The sequence below is a fragment of the Mesoplodon bidens genome (genome assembly GCF_964165515.1).
Source record: "Mesoplodon bidens genome assembly, chromosome: X".
In the NCBI taxonomy this organism is placed as follows: Eukaryota; Metazoa; Chordata; class Mammalia; order Artiodactyla; family Ziphiidae; genus Mesoplodon; species Mesoplodon bidens.
The window spans coordinates 3,804,004-3,820,357 of NC_138163.1; the positions used below are offsets into that span (position 1 = coordinate 3,804,004).

At 45.3% G+C, this 16,354-nt stretch overlaps 1 protein-coding gene across 2 annotated transcripts in view; it reads right to left on the reverse strand.

Annotated features, from left to right (window-relative positions):
* Window positions 1–14,131, reverse strand: part of TMEM185A (transmembrane protein 185A) — a 35,113-nt gene extending 20,982 nt beyond the window's left edge. The window contains exons 1-2 of one of the 2 annotated variants that reach the window (XM_081221247.1): window positions 13,966–14,131; window positions 10,452–11,215 (exon numbers count right to left, since the gene is read on the reverse strand). In XM_081221247.1, the coding sequence (XP_081077373.1) occupies window positions 10,452–10,546 (95 nt within the window). In that variant the 5' untranslated portion in view covers window positions 10,547–11,215; window positions 13,966–14,131. The remainder of the gene's footprint in view (window positions 1–10,451; window positions 11,216–13,965) is intronic. The other variant, XM_081221248.1, reaches the window with a different exon arrangement.
* Window positions 14,132–16,354: the final 2,223 nt, after the last annotated feature.

Sequence of the window (16,354 nt, forward strand, 5' to 3'; positions counted from 1 at the left end):
CACCCTAAGTGCCCATTGATAGATGAATGTTTAAAAAAGATGTGGAGTGTGTGTGTGTGTGTGTGTGTGTGTGTGTGTGTGTAATGGAATATTAATCAGCCACAAAAAAGAATGAAATCTTGTCATTTATGACAACATGGATGAACCTACACGGTATTATGCTAAGTGAAATAAGTCAGACAGAGAAAGACAAATACTGTATAACTGCATTTATATGTGGACTCTAAAAAAGCAAATTAACAAACATAACAAAACAGAGTCATAGATACAGAGAATAAACAGGTGGTTGCCAGAGGGGAGGAGAGGAAGGGAGGAGAGAAATAAGTGAGGGAGGTTAAGAAGTACAACTTACAGCTACAAAATAAATGAGTCATGGGTATGAAATGTAGTGTGGGGAATATAGTCAAAAATAATATAATATCTTTGAATAGTGACAGATGGTAACTAGACTTATTGTGGTGATCATTTAAGAATGTATAGAAATATAGAATCACTATGTTGTACACCAGGAACTAACATAATGTTGTAGGTCAATTATACCTCAAAAACAAACAGACCAATAGAAAAAGAGATTAGATTTGTGGTTACTGGAGGTCGGGGTTAAGGGAGGGGGAATTGGATGAAGGCAGTCAAAAGGTAGAAACTTCCTGTTATAAAATAATTAAGTATTAGACAAGTATTTTACAATATGATAAATGTAATTAACACTGCCGTATGTTACACATGAAAGTTGTTAAGAGAGTACATCCTAAGAGTTCTCACCGCAATGAAAAATATATTTTTTCTTTTTCTTTTATTTTGTATCTATATGAGATGATTAATGTTCACTAAACTTACTGTGATAATAATTTCATGATGTATGTAAGTCAACTCATTATGCTGTATCTAAACTTACACAGTGCTGTATGTCACCTATATTTCAATAAAACTGGAAGAAAAAAACACACAATAAAGCAAGGCGCAATAAAGTAAAGCGCAATAAAACGAGGTGTGCCTGTATGCATTTAAGGTTCCACCATGTCTTTTCATGGCTTGATAGCTCATTTCCTTTTAGTGTTAAACAAGATTCCACTGGAATAAATAATAAACCACAGTTTATTTATCCATCCACCCACTGAGGGACATCTTGGTTGCTTCCAAGTTTTGGCAACTATGAATAAAGCTGCTATAAATATATAGAAAAAAAAGATTCAGTGCAATGCCAATGAAAATCCAAGCAGCCTCTTATGCAGAAATGGACATACTCGTTCTAAAAATTATATGAAAATGCAAAAGACCTCAAATGGGGCAGAACAATTGTGAGAAAGAACAAAGTTGGAGAAACTATACTACATGCTTATACTGCATGTTTTCATGGCTTACTATAGAGCTACAATAATCAAGACAATGTACGATTAGCATCAGGAGAGACACAGAACAGAATAGAGTCCAAAAACATACCTGTACATACATGGTAAAAGGTGCCAAGGCAATTCAATAGAGAAAGAATTGGGCTTCTATAAATGGTGCTGAAACAACTGGATAGATGGGAAAAATGAACCTAGACTCTTAACCTCATAGCATATGACAATCGTTGCTAAGGAGGTAGAGCAAATGGAACCCTCATATATTGCTGATAGTAATGCAGTGTAGCCACTTTAGAAAGCACTTTGGTAGTTTCTCATAAAGTTAAGTATACCCTTACTCTACAGCCCAGCAATCCCATACCTAGGTATTTACTTAAGAAAAAGGAAAACATATGTCCACACAAAGACTTGTGTTCAAATGTTCAAAGCAGCTTTATTTATAATAGCCACTGGAAACAACCCAAGTGTCCCAAAACTGGTGAATGGTTAAACCAACTGAGGTATGTCTATTCAAATGGAATACTAATCAGCAGGAAAAAGGAACAAACTAGGGATGCATGCAACAACATGGATAACCTCAAATGCACTATGCTAAGTAAAATAACTCAGACTGAAAACACAACACACTGTATGACTCCACTTATTTGACATTGTGGAAAAGGCAAAAGTATAGATACAGAAAACAGATCAGTGTGATTACCCGTGGCTGTGTTGGGGGAAAGGAAAAAGGACACGAGGGAAGATTCTGCTGTGACAGAACTTTTCTGTATCTCTGTCTTTGGGTGGTGCTTACACAAGTGAATGGGTTTATCAAAACTCATAGGACTGTGCACTAAAAAATGGTAAAATTTACTGCATGTAAAACATACTTCAATAAACCTGGCATATCTATTGATCTACCTACACATATACAACTTCCATGGCTAACATTTACTGGCTATTTATGGAATGTCAGGTAATGTCACTTAAGCCTCACAACAACCCTATGAAGGAGGCACTTTCCCTATTCCCATTTTACAGATGTGAAATGAAGGCTTCGAAGTTAAATAACTTGTCCAAGCATCTAGAGGCTCACAGAGCTGAGATTCAAACTAAGATCTATTTGACTCCAAAGTCCTTTGAATTGAGTACTATACGATACTCACTTTATACTAATAACTCAACATTCCTGGAAAAGCATCTGGATAGATATACACTGAGGTCTAACCATGCTCTCCAGTGGAGAGGATTAAGGACAGTCTTTACACTCTTGCTTATGATTGCTGATTTTTCTGCAAGGTACATATACTACTTTTGTATTATGAGAAATAACATAAGAAACTTCAACTGGAAAAAAAGAGGGAGGTTTTAAGGAGATGGGACTCACAAAATTCAACTCAGAAGCAAACCTCCAAGAGTGTAAACAATGGTGGGAGGACCATCAGATTTGGAGAGATTGCTAACTAGAGTGTCTATATAGCCTTTTATTAGCATACTAATACTTTCACAGTATTCTCCGCTACAAAATCAGGGTAATATGTACCCCATAAGGTGGCCGTGAATATAAGATGAATATGAAAAGTGCTTTAGGCAAAGCATTAAATTGGTGGTTCTCAAAATTTTTGTGTCAGGACTCCTTTACATTCTTAAAAATGACTGAGGACTCTAAAGAGCTTTGTTTATATGGGTTATATCTACTGCTATTTACTGTATCAGATTTTAAAACTGTTATTTAAAAAATATTTATTACTTCATTAAAAAAAATAATAAACACCTTACATATTAACATAAACAACATAATTTTAAGGAAAAAAAACTATTTTCCAAAATTGTTTTTAGAGTTTTGCAATTTTTAAAAAATGTCTGGCTTCATAGCAGACATCTAGATTATATCTATATCTGCATTCATTCTGTTGAAGTATGTTGTCTGGGTTCAAGCATATGGAGAAAAAAACTGACATCACAGAGGTAGGTCGTCAGAAAAGAACTGAGTATTTTAATTGCTCTTTCAGATAACTGGATATTTTTCTTCGACAGGACACCAAAAGTCAACAAGTGGTAGTTCCTTGATGTGGAATCTGAAACGCTATCAAGGACCTTTTTATTTTTAATTTTTTTGGCCACACCTTGAGGCTGACGGGATTTTAGTTCCCAGACTAGGGAATGAACCCAGACCCTAGGCAGTGAAAGCACCGAGTCCTAACCACTGGACCACCAGGGAATTCCTTCAATGAACTTTTTGTAGTCTGCTACCTTAAAATCCACTGGTCTCTCTTGCACTTTGAATGAATCTTTTATCCCTGCATGATTATAACGCCAAATACATCGACCAGAAAATATTGGTTCACTGAGTAATGAAGATCTTTAAATGCTGACACACTTCACTATACAATAGCAACAAAAAATCACATTAGTTAATATCACAACCCACTTCATCAGAAATCTTTTAAGTTTTGGAAGGCTGTCAAGCTCATGGTGGTGAATACAACTTTTCAGAAATTTGGGTTTTCCCTTGAAAGCTCAAGTTTTACCAAGCAAAGCAGAAAACACCATCAGTTGTTTTCCTCGAAGTAACAGGTTCACTGGCATTTCTGAGCAAACGTCTGTCAAATACCCTAGTACACTTAGCCAAAATCTTGTCTGTTAGCTGTCCTTCCAGGTAAAAATGGCGTTCCGTGAAAAAAGCAGCTCACAACCCGGGTGCATGAGTGCTTTCCCTTGACTCAAGGACTACACTTCAGTGTACAGCAGATGGCCTTTAGACGTCCTTCCTATTTCGTCACCCGGAATATTAAAATAGCTGTATATGCAAGGGTCAAGACTGAATGAGACTGGTATTTTTTCTGCTTTATTAAGGAGATTCTTAAGTGAAGCAGACTTCTTTAACCTGCAAGCACACTATGAAGCATCCAATGACAATGAGTACGGAATACGATTTCCTGGCACCAGCTTGATTTGTGCTCAGTTTACCCGCCACAGTGCAAATGTCAACCCAGAGAAAGAGGCTGAGAACATCTTAGTATTATTTTGAAAATAGTTCTGACCTCGCAGACCCCTGGAAAAGTTCTCAAGGCCGCAAGGGGGTCTGTGAAAAATAGTCTGACAACCGCTACACTAAATACATGTTAGTTATGATTACTCATGCTCAGAAACAAGGGGAGGCTTTTACAAGCTGCCACAAAGAAAAAGAGAGCTACCACTGAAAGATGGCAAGAGAAGAATGACTTCGTTCCTAGACTTCGGAGAAGAAAAGGGCTTGAGGGGGATTCACGAGCTAATAGAAATGGAGTGATCACCACAAACAGAGAGTTACCAGCCGAGAGGACTTTTTCTCTCTGATAGCAAAGGGGGATATCACAAAATCTAGAAAATCAGAACCAATTTGTCAACCAAAGCCCTCGGCTACACACATCATTACCAGAAACAATGGACTGGAAAACAGAAAGGACCTTTAAAAGAAAAAAGTGGGGGGAGAGTAAACCCTGTAAGCTAAATTCATTATCTTCCCTAAAAGAGTTCTCTTATTTAATAGAAGAAAATAGTAGTGGAAATAATAAAAATTTAAATGTTGGAAAAGTGAGTATTTTATGATTTTTGACATAATTTAAAGGGAAATTAAGAGCTCTGGGTCTATTACATAAAAAATTAAAAATATAAAGGAAACAAGATGAACTTACAAGAGGAAAAATAACAGTACAAAATATAACTCCTTCAAATACTGGTGTTGGAAAAATATAAAGAGGATAAAGTATCCTGGTATTAGTTTTCTACTGCTGCCATACAAAATTAGCACCAACTTAGTGGCTTAAAAAGCACAAAGTATCTTTACAGTTCTGAATGTCGAAAGTCTGAAATGGTCTCACTGGGCGAAAATCAAGGTGTCACCAGGGCTGTGATCCTTCCGGAGGTTCTAAGAGAGAATGTTTCCCTGTCTCAGCAGCTTCTAGAGGCTGCCTCATAGCTTGCCTCATGACCCCCTGCTCCAGTTTCAAAGCTCCAGCACTCCTCCCCACATTGACTCTCTCTGACCTCCTCTTCTGCCTCCCTCTTCTACATTTAAGACCTGGGATTATGGACCCAGCCGGAGAATCCAGAATAATCTCCCTGTTTTCAGGGCAGCTGATTAACAACCTTAATTCCAGCTGCTACCTTAATTTCCCTTTACCGTGTAATGGAACATATTCCCAGGTTCGAAGGATTAGGATGTGGGCATATTTGGGGGAGGGGTGTCATTATTCTGCCTATCACAGGCCTAAAATAAGAAAGGTCACTTACTGGATTAAAAAATAAAATCTAAATCTGTTGCAGTCAAGACTCACTGTTGCAACCAATGACAAAAGTCAAACCAGGGGCTTCCCTGGTGGCGCAGTGGTTGAGAGTCTGCCTGCCGATGCAGGGGACACGGGTTCATGCCCCGGTTCGGGAAGATCCCACATGTCGCGGAGCGGCTGGGCCCATGAGCCATGGCTGCTGGGCCTGCGCGTCCGGAGCCTGTGCTCTGCAATGGGGGAGGCCACAACAGTGAGAGGTCCGCGTACCGAAAAAAAAAAAAAAAAAGTCAAACCAATTACAAGAAAGGAGATGACACAGGTTTATTGTGACTGAGTAAGGACAAGAGAAGCAGTTTACTAGGACAGTAATTTGATCAATTAGATTTCAAAACAAAAAGCATTAAAATGACTAATAAAGAAAATCTAAATAATGAAAATCTAACAACATGACCATAGAATATGGAAATAATCTGACAATATTTCTTGTACAAATATACAGAGATATTTTCTTTGTGGGCTTCTACATGCTACTATTAAATCATGACAGATAAAGCAGACAAAGTTCCTAAGGAAATTATGGAAATGAACGCTAGAGTAGATAAAAATAGCATGGTTCTATCGAAGCAAACAAAATATGCTTTCTTTACATGTATACAGATTTTTTCCAGAGGGAAAAAAAGGATCATGGGGCACCAATACAAAATACACACAAATCTATCTTAAAACTTTAAAAACTGTTTGAGCGTGTGGGAAAGAAACAGTCTCTGCCCTGAAGATGCTCAAAGACTAACAGGAGCAGAGGGAGATCAAGCAACTATATACCATGGCAAACTGGGACATAGAAGGTTCATTTCCCTGGGAGATCTGGGAAAGAAGGTGGGGTTTGGGGATAGGGAATTCCAGAAAAAGGGAAGAAGATTTTTTAAAGCATGAGACAGTCTTTTGTACCCCAGGAGACTAGAACACGTGGAGTACGTTCTGTAAATCTTGGGGTGTGGAGTGATGGGGAGACAGGAGAAAAGGCACCAGAGGAAACAAGGGAAAGGTAGAATGGGGGATTTGAATATCAAGGTAAAGTCCTTAGAATTTATTACTAGGCAATAAGGGGCCACTGAAGACTTTCTGAGCAAAAGAGTGACAGAAGGTAGAGAAGAGTGTGTAAGGTAGGTTGTAGTTGGTAGAGACTGGAGGCAGAAATTCTACACAAGTCATAATAAACTGACAAAATAGACTGAAAATTGCCTAACCTGGGACTTCCCCGGTGGCGCAGTGGTTAAGAACCCGCCTGCCAATGCAGAGGACACGGGTTCGAGCCCTGATACGGGAAGATCCCACATGCCGCGGAGCAACTAAGCCTGTGCGCCGCAACTACTGAGCCTGCACTCTAGAGCCTGTGAGCCACAAGTACTGAAGTCCGCATGCTGCAACTAGTGAAGCCCACACGCCTAGAGCCCATGCTCCGCAACAAGAGAAGCCACCGCAATGAGAAGCCCTCGCACCGCAAAGAAGAGTGGCCCCCGCTCGCCGCAACTAGAGAAAGCCCGCACGCAGCAATAAAGACCCAGTGTAACCCAAATAAATAAATAAAATAAAATAAACCATGATAACTGTAGGAAAAAAAAGACTGATAAAAAGCTCCAAATATAAAAAAAAATTAACTAAAAATAAAAATAAAAAAGCCTAAACTACTATGAGTTACTTTTCAAGAAACATTCAGACCAGAGTCCAAGTATAAAAACAGACTGCTCAATTCTCCACAAATCAGCAAATGGAGGTTCCAATGGACATTCTGGCATCAAACCACTACTTCCTTAATTTCACTTTTCCAATTACACCTTAAAAGTGAATTTACCCCACTTTCATCTGAGTCTGTAATGCCAGTACAAGATCACTAAGTAGTGTCACGTGGGTCAAACTACAAAGCTAGTATCCTCTCTGAAATGTACACAGAGCTTTCTGCTTGAGGCTCAAATTCCCTCTCTCCACCTTGGGGGGAAGGGAAAAAGGATTTAGGGATGGAGGGAATATACCTAGTAAAGAGATGACACTGTGCGTATAAACGTTCTATTATCTTGTTTTCTTCAAGTCAAAAGAATGCAGCTGGACTCTTTTTAGACCCATCAGTTTTCTCCAGTGAAAGCCACTGGCTTTAACTGGAGCAGGCACACATGCACACACACATGCTCTGGGTGATACATCCCTGTGAGCGCCTCTCTGTCTACAACTTTAGAGAATAGCTCCAACTGACAAACTGCTAATTGACACTCTCCCAACGTTTTAAAGGAACTGCACCTCTTACACTGAGCAGAACCTTACGAACAAAATTTAAAGTCATTTACTGACAAGAAAGTACAAAAGCCAAATAAAAACAAATCACTCTTGAGGAGGACTAGACAGAGCCCAGGCCTGTGGGAACTGTTTCCCAGCTGTGTGGTTGTGCGTGGGTCACTCTCTCCTCATTGGGTTGCTCCTATATCCACTCATGAAGATAAGGGGATATGAGAGCCCTGTGTAAATGATGGATTTTACCCATTTTAGCTGCTACCAGTATTACAAAAGAAAAAAGTTATAACAATCTCATTTAGCCATCATTTTTCTCACTATTAGGTCATAGGTGACAAACTACGAATCGTCAATTAGAAAGAGCCTGTCTCCAGAGTTGAAGGCTTTCATCTTAAATTCTAGTCTCCTCGTACAGGCATGGCCTATGATCAGGCAAGGCAACTAGAAACCCCAAGCTCGGGGGCTTCCCTGGTGGTGCAGTGGTTGAGAATCTGCCTGCTAATGCAGGGGACACAGGTTCGAGCCCTGGTGTGGGAGGATCCCACATGCCACGGAGCAACTAGGCCCATGTGCCACAATGACTGAGCCTGCGCATCTGGAGCCTGTGCTCCACAACAAGAGAGACCGCCATAGTGAGAGGCCTGTGCACTGCGATGAAGAGGGGCCCCGCTTGCCACAACTAGAGAAAACCCTCGCACAGAAACGAAAACCCAACACAGCTAAAATAAAATAAATAAATATATTTTTTAAAGAACGAAAAAGAAACCCCAAGCTCAATACTGGGAAGCTTCACTCCCAAAGACCCAGGAAACTACCTAAAATGCCTCCAATCCACTGTCTCTCCCCTACAACAGAGTTCCCCAATGGCTCACGTCTATCTGTACTCAACATCCACTCACTCAGCACATTTATCGAACACCTCACCATCCTGGCCTTCAAAGAACCCACAGCCAAGAAAAATATGTGTGTAATTAGCAAGTAATGGGAATGCTATTTTTGAAACCAGAATTTCTGCATTCAAATGAGACGTGTCTCCTTTAAACAGTCCCCCTGGGAGGCAATGCACTAATTCCACTTCCTTGCTCAAACCATCTTTGGAGCTTTCCTCCTGGAATCGCCTTGAGAGCCTGCAGTCCGTTCTTTTGAATACCCCCAGTGGTGCCAAATCTTCACTGAGAGTGGATTTTTGGAAATGGCCAAAATCAGTGAGAGCCAACTTTAGTGGATAGGATGTGTGATCAAACTAGGCAGCACTATTTTGGTTAAAAAATGATATATGATTATAAAGCAATGAGATGGATTTTCTTACAGGATTTGCTTCCAAGGAAATTTAAAATGAGTAACAAGGGGTATGAGCAATGGAATAGGTATATATTTACCTTTTCCCTAAGTAACTTCTCTGAAAGATAATACTCATGCAGATGCATAAGCTCGAATATAAGGTTTGCTTTGCTTACTCGCAACTCATAAATAGAAGGCTCCTTAGTATATCGGACCTCCTGTGCCACGGCTGGGGTGGGCGGATGTCACTAAATCAGAAGGGGGGCATGCATACCGGAAAGAGCACAGGTTTCAGAAGGAAACCAACTTGTTCGACTCCTGACTTGGCCCCTCACCTCCTGTGTGACTTCAGGGAAGTCACAAGCTAAGACTGCAAAACAAGGCTGATATCGAACTCGGAGGGCTGTTGTAAAAGTTCAAGATAATGGGTGCAGAGACTGATACTGTGCCTGGCACACGGTAGGTGTCCCAGAAATCATAGCTATTATTAATAACCTCAGTATAATCAACAAGCTTTTCTTACTATAGGTAGTTTGAGATGACAGAATGACAGATAAACAGACATTTGGGTGGTGAAGAGTTCATTAACAGAACCAACATACACCCACTATTGATGGATCTGGAGCCTGCTTTAAAAAAAAACAGTAATGTGTCAAAAACATTTACAGTAATTGTTAACATGACGTGTAGTATTTTTAAGTCACATGACAAGCGTTGCCCGCAACACCCCTACCACACTGACCTTTCAGCACTGTCTTAACACACCAGGCCCTCCCATGACCCCGCACCTCTGCATACTTTGTCCCTTCTAAGATGCCTTTCCTGCCCTCTTGTCTGACAAAAGCCTATAACTATATCCTTCAGAATCGAGCTGTGGAACCATCCCTGTCCACGCTAGACAGAATTAGTGGCTCTGCCCCTTGTGTTCCCACAGCATTTGGTTCTTTGGTTCTTGTGTCTGGAACGCCTTGTCCCGTGCTGAATTTTAATCTGTTTCCATTTCTGCTTCTTCTGCCGGGCTCGAGCGGGGAAGGACCACGTCCCATTCACTCTTGTACTTTGGGCGCCCGGCACATCCCTGGCACACAGTAGGAACAAGGGAGATGTGTGATGAAGTAATGCTTTACATATACTTTACAAATGCCTCTTAAAGGTCAGGTAGCTGCCTGTTGTTAATTACCCACAATCACATTCATTTTTCCAGACTTCGAATAAGAGACAAGATCACTCACACAGACTCCAGAATGGCTTTAGATGTTGTAGCATATGGAAGCTTCGAAATGCTACTGACCTCAGGACTTCATCCCCACACGACAGAATGCTCAGAGCAGCGTTCCTCAGCCTTTGTCCCAGTCTAGGACACCTGCGGGATGCACCACACTCCATCTGGAGCTCACTGCGACTGACTCAGAAGTTCTAGCACAGTTCTCACAGCCTTCGAGCACTGCCTGGCTACCAGGGCTGAAGGGCCTTCTCTGAGCCAGCAACTGCACAAGGCAGCAGAAAATCCCAAGGCTCCATGGTGGGGACAGGGTGCCGGCTTAATGCCACCTACTCCCAGATCTCTACCTCCCAGGAACACCTCACGATCCAAGTTTGTCAATTCCATATACTTCTAAGAGTTTGCCTATTCAGTAAATAGGGCTCCCTAGCTGTTAGGAAGCCTTGGGCATTCAGGGAAGGACTTGGTGGGTCTGGGGTGTCTGTTTCAGCAAACCTTAACCTATGTAACTAAAAAGAAGCTCATGATCAACCAGTTCTGAGCCAGATGGAAATAGGCAGAGGGTCAGCTGGCAGTCCTGTGCATCTGAGTGTTGACAGTTGTGAATCATTCTCTGTCAGTGTAGTTTTCCAGAGCCTTGGCAATACAGTAGCGGATACAGACTCCCAAGATCAAAAGGTTGGAAAGGAGATCTGGAGCCATGGCCCACGCCTTGGGGCCCACCAAACCATGACAGTGACTATTCCTGTGACATACACAATCCACAACGTCAAGGCAGCCATGGTCTGCTTAGTGTCATGGTGTTCCCAGCTCTCCAATGGAATGGTTGCATTCTGAAGGAGAGAAGAAGGTGAGAGGAAAGAGAACCAGGCCGCAGACCATGACTCTGGAGAGTGAGTCGTTCGTTCATTCATTCATTCATCCATCCATCCCACAAATACTTTTTGAGGCAGGTACTATTCCAGGTATGCAGGCTACCATAACACGCAGAGTCAGGGCCCTGCCCCCATGGAGCTTAGAGTTTCATAGGGGAGACAGGCATTAGTCAAACAAGCACACAGACAAATACAAGGGTACGGATGAGTGTATGATGGAGGAACAGAGCACACTACACAGACTGTACAAACACGGCTCAGTGTGCTGGGCGGGGAAGTCAGAAAAGCTGCCCTCAGCAAGCAACAAGTGAGCTGAGATCTCAAGGAGAAACAGAAGCTAACAAGGTAAGGAAGAGAGGAGCAGAGAGAGGGAAACACTCCTGGCAAAGAGAACAGTATGTGCTAAGGTGCTGGGCTAGGAGGGAGGTGTTGAACTGGCTCTGAATTCCAGGAGGGGAGCGAGGCAGCAGCACCAAGGTTTGAGGCCCTGGCACAAGGTTCCCTCCTGTCTACAGCCCTCGGTTTGCTCTTTGAGCTGTCTGGAAGGTCCTCCTCAGCATGGAACAAGACAAAAAACTAAAGAACAATGTCAAAAACGAGGTGTGCCCACAAGACATGACACACCACCAGCTGAGAACTGGCACCTGCCAACATTAGCTGGCCACCGTCTCAGAAGTCCCCACTGTGAGGAAACACGGCTCTCTCCCAGCGACTCAGCATGGCATCAGGAAAATGAAAACGAGAATGGCATCCTATAAAATACCTTCGAACTTTTCAGGGAGATGTGCATCTCAATCCCAATGGAATTAAAGGGTTGATAAGTACTCTGATGTTGACTATAAACCTGTTTGGATACCTGGTATTTAACTGTCATTTTCCTGTGCCAATTTCCGGGGGCGGGGCGGTGGGGGGTGGGGGCAGAAAGAAGCTACTACAGGAAAAAATGGTTAAGGATGTTATCTGGGCAGCACTATTTTGTTTCAGCAAGTGTTAGCCAGTTCCATCACTCCAGGCAGCTCTTTGTGGCTTCGGAATGATCTGTCACCTTGCAAAGTTGTCCTGGAACTTTCTATTTGTAAAGCACTTTGCAATCAATCATTAATTTGGCCTCTCTATCCTGCTGAGAGATTATACTCATTCTGCCTATAAAACAGACAGATAAGTGAGTGGCCCAAGGACACAAAACAGTTCAGCTTTTACTTATCTTTCTTATCACCATCGCCAAACAATGTAGATACACAAGGCCCATCCAACGCCAGCACCAGCCGTGCTACCCTGGAGACCAATCCCAACACCTAGGAGCAGCAGAGGAAGGCACTGCAGTCAGTTCTCAGTTACCTGCTGTCAACAAGCTTCTCTATGCAGAGCGCCTTCAAGGCCAACAGTGATAATGACTGCACGGTGATGGGGACACTGGCACTCCAGAGTAAACAGAACATGAACTCGGTAGCACTCAAAGAGGAATAAGAGCACCCAGTAAGTCACAATGGCTCGTACCTTAAAATGTCAGTGTCCCTAAGGAGGCTGCACTCCCAACACACACACACACACACACACACACACACACACAGGCATCCTCTCTCTCTCCCAAGACACCCCCCACAAGCAGCCTGGAAGGTGGTCTCCACTGGGCTCCCACAGCACAACACTGCACTGTGCTGTCAATTGTCTATTGGCCTGCCCTTCTCCACCCTCACGCTGGGCCCTCTCAGCAGCTGAAGCAGACGGCATGGGACCTGGCATAGGAAAGGTTTATTGAGTGCATGCCTTCCACCACCAAATAAGGGAGCTAGGCACTCCCTTCACAGAGCAGTGGACTTTGGAGATCAGCTAGGCCAACTCCTTATTTTTCAGATGAGCAGAGGATCCCCCAGTTACATACGGCCTGCTCTCCAATCCAGGTCTTCAGGTTCAGTTTAGTTCCACAAACATTTGATAAGTGCCTACTATGTGTCAGACACAGTGGAGCTGCGGGGAATAGAGATTTGAGCAGGAGACGGTCTCTGCTTTAGGGAGTTCACAGCCTGGGGAGGTAAGAGAGTTACAGAACACTTGAGCAAGTCCAAGGACAGACGCTCAATTCCTTAAACAGTGTTCCTTCCCTCCAGTCCACTGGCTAGTCCCCATCTGGGAAATAGGACAGCAATATCTGCTTCCTGCAAATAAACTTATAGTCAAGACTGATTAGAAAACGTGTACAGAAAATTGTCAGGTTTACCCCCAAAAAGCGTTATGTAAGGACCTGACACGGACTCCAAGGATTCAACAGTGTTTCAGACATCAGTTCCACAAAGAAGCAAACAAGCGAGGGATGGGCATACGTCCAAGGCAAACCTCAAGGGCTGGGAGGAACTGGAGGAAAAAGCTGGGGTGGGGGGTAGAGGTGTCGGGTCAAGTGAACCGGCCCTGGCGCGGGGAACGCATGGCAGGCAGCGGGTGCCAGAAGATGGAGCGGAGAGAGGGAAGTTGGGACAGCGACGAGGGAGGGAGGGCAAGCGGAGAGGCGCGGGGTTCCCGCAGGGCGGGGACCGCGGCCCGGAGGTTCCAGATGGGACGGCGGGCCGGGGGCTGAAGGCAGCGGGCGCGGGAGGAGGCAGCGGGCCGGCGCCGAGGCCGATCGGTTTTCCAGGGAGGCTCGGGTAGGCCCCGCCGCCCGCCACAGCATCATGGACGCCGTACCTCCCCGAGCCGTGCGGGCGGCGCCTCACCTCGGGTTGAAGTCCTGGAAGAGGCCCCTCAGGTTCATGGCGGAGAACTTCACCGCGCCGTCCTCCTCCTCCTCCTCCCCCCGCCCCCCGCGCCGCGCAGCCTGCGCGTTACAGCGGGCTCATGGTGCCAGCGCGAGCCGCGTCCCAGTCGTCGTCGCCGTCGCCGTCGCCGTCGCCGTCGCCGTCGCCGTCGCCGTCGCCGTCGCCGTCGCCGTCGCCGTCGCCGTCGCCGTCGCCGCCGCCGCCCTGAGAAACCTGAGCCGCACCTCCCACCCCTCCTTCCGGGCTTCTGTAGGCCGCCGCGCATGCGCCCCGAGCCCCGCCCGACGGGCCCGAGCAGTGCTGCGAGCGGCGCGCGATGTAGCTTTCCCGGCTCACAGTGCGCGGAGGCCCTGGCCCTCGTCTCCGCGCCCAGCGGAGGAGGTGGCGGGGACGACAGAGGCTGGAGGGACCGGGAACCCGGGGGAGGGCGCAGAGAGCCGAGCGGGATCGCTGACTCGGCGCAGGCCTGCGGGGAGCGAGCGCGCCGCCGGCGAGTCCCGCGGGGAGGTCTTCGCGGACACCTATCACCTTGGCCCGCGCTGCCTTCTGGAGGTTTCCTCCAGCGAGAACTGAGCCTTGGGGGTAGTGGCCCCGGGTGACACGTTGCATTTTGGCCATCTCCTCCCAGGCCTTCACCTGTCAAATCTGTCAGTGACTGCGTCTCAACTTCCCTCCCAAGGCCCAGGCCAGCGCGTGGAGATATGCTGGCAGTCCCAAGCTCAGGCTGCCCTGCACCAGTCATCTGCCGTCCCTACCGCCTTCCCCTCCTCGGTTGCCTCTCTCCGTTGGCAGCGGACCTGTTCACTGGGTTGGCGGGGGTGAGGGTTGGGGTGCGCAAACTGGAAATGTGGAAGTCATCCTCGCTTTGCTAACCTAGTTCAGAGACTCCTTGCCTCCTGCCCAGACTCTCTGGTCACCTCCCACCCAGCCCAGCTCTTTCTCCACTCTAAGCCATGCTATTTATAACTGCCAGGTTCATTTTCTGTGGGCAAGTCAACATCTTTGAGCCTCATTTCTTCTCCTCTGCAAAATGGAGATGATAAAATCTACTTTCTAAACTTGTTGGGAAGATTCAATGAGCTAGCGTGCATAACACACTGCCTGGTGCACGCTAGGTGCTCAGAGAACGCTATTGCTATCTGGTGCTTCTTCAGGGGCCTACCTCCTCAAGGATTCTGTTTACTTTTGGAATTAGAGAGCAGGACAAGCTCACGGCAGGTGGCCTGGTCTACCTTCTTCACTTCGGCTGATTTAAGAGTTTTCCATGAGCACAGCAATACCATAGACATTAGTCTGTATCATTATGGATAATAGCTGCACTTTGTAACAATAGCAGAATTTCACAAACGGCAATTTTATAGGACTTAGCCCTGGGGGCAGCTTGAGAAGATCACAATTATGGTAGTCATACTTTGCCATGATGGTATCACCTTTCTTCTGTGAACTTGCAAACATTTCACAAGTAGTAATTAGGTTTCCCAAACCCACTGGGGAGTGGGTATTATTATATGAGCTGTTTCTAAGGATGAGTAACCTGAATCAAGTTTATTAGCTGCTGAAGCACCAGAACCCTGTCCCAGAGTTTTGGTCTAGCTCCCCTGCCCATCCTCCAAGTGGAGTCTGGTATGTACCCCTGAGGAGGTTCCCAATGAACATACAAATACAGAAGAGAAAGCTGAGGCACAGAGAAGCTTGTATAACGTGCCCTGAGCTGCCCAGCTACTAAGGATGTAGGACTTGGGGTCCTGCCGAACCTGCAGCCCATACTCTACAAAAAAGAGGTACGTGCCAGTGACCAGATTGGCCAGCACCACCTTGATTACTGGTGGCCTCACCCCAAATAGGCATTAAAAGTGAGATTGTTTGTCAGTTCAGACACTTGAATAACAGGCACTGTTGCCCTTTCAAGAGCTTCACAGACAGAGACCAGGCGGGCTGCTCAGGGTCCAGAGCCTCAAGGGCAGGCATTACTTTGGTGAGGTCCCAGGGGGTCCCAGAGCTGACCCACTGCTCTGCAAGCCCGCAGTACCCCTCAGCCCGCGATGACCAGGCCACCTGTCAATGTATCGTTTTGCTCTGACAAGCCAAATTGCCAAGGGAGCATAGAGGCCTGTCCACGAGGACATATGGGAAGAATTGGACTACCCAAGGCTTCCCATCCTCAACCTTCGAGAAGTGGATGAACCTAGACTGCCTCAACTTTACTGGTGGCCCAGCCATGTCCTCTCCTGGTGCTCCCATGGAAATAAGAATCAGAACATCCAGGTGTCCCTCTTGTCCTCTCTCCAACAAGTACAAAAGACCCCGCTGCCCATCTGCTGCCCACCTCAGACCCCTTGCTCAATGT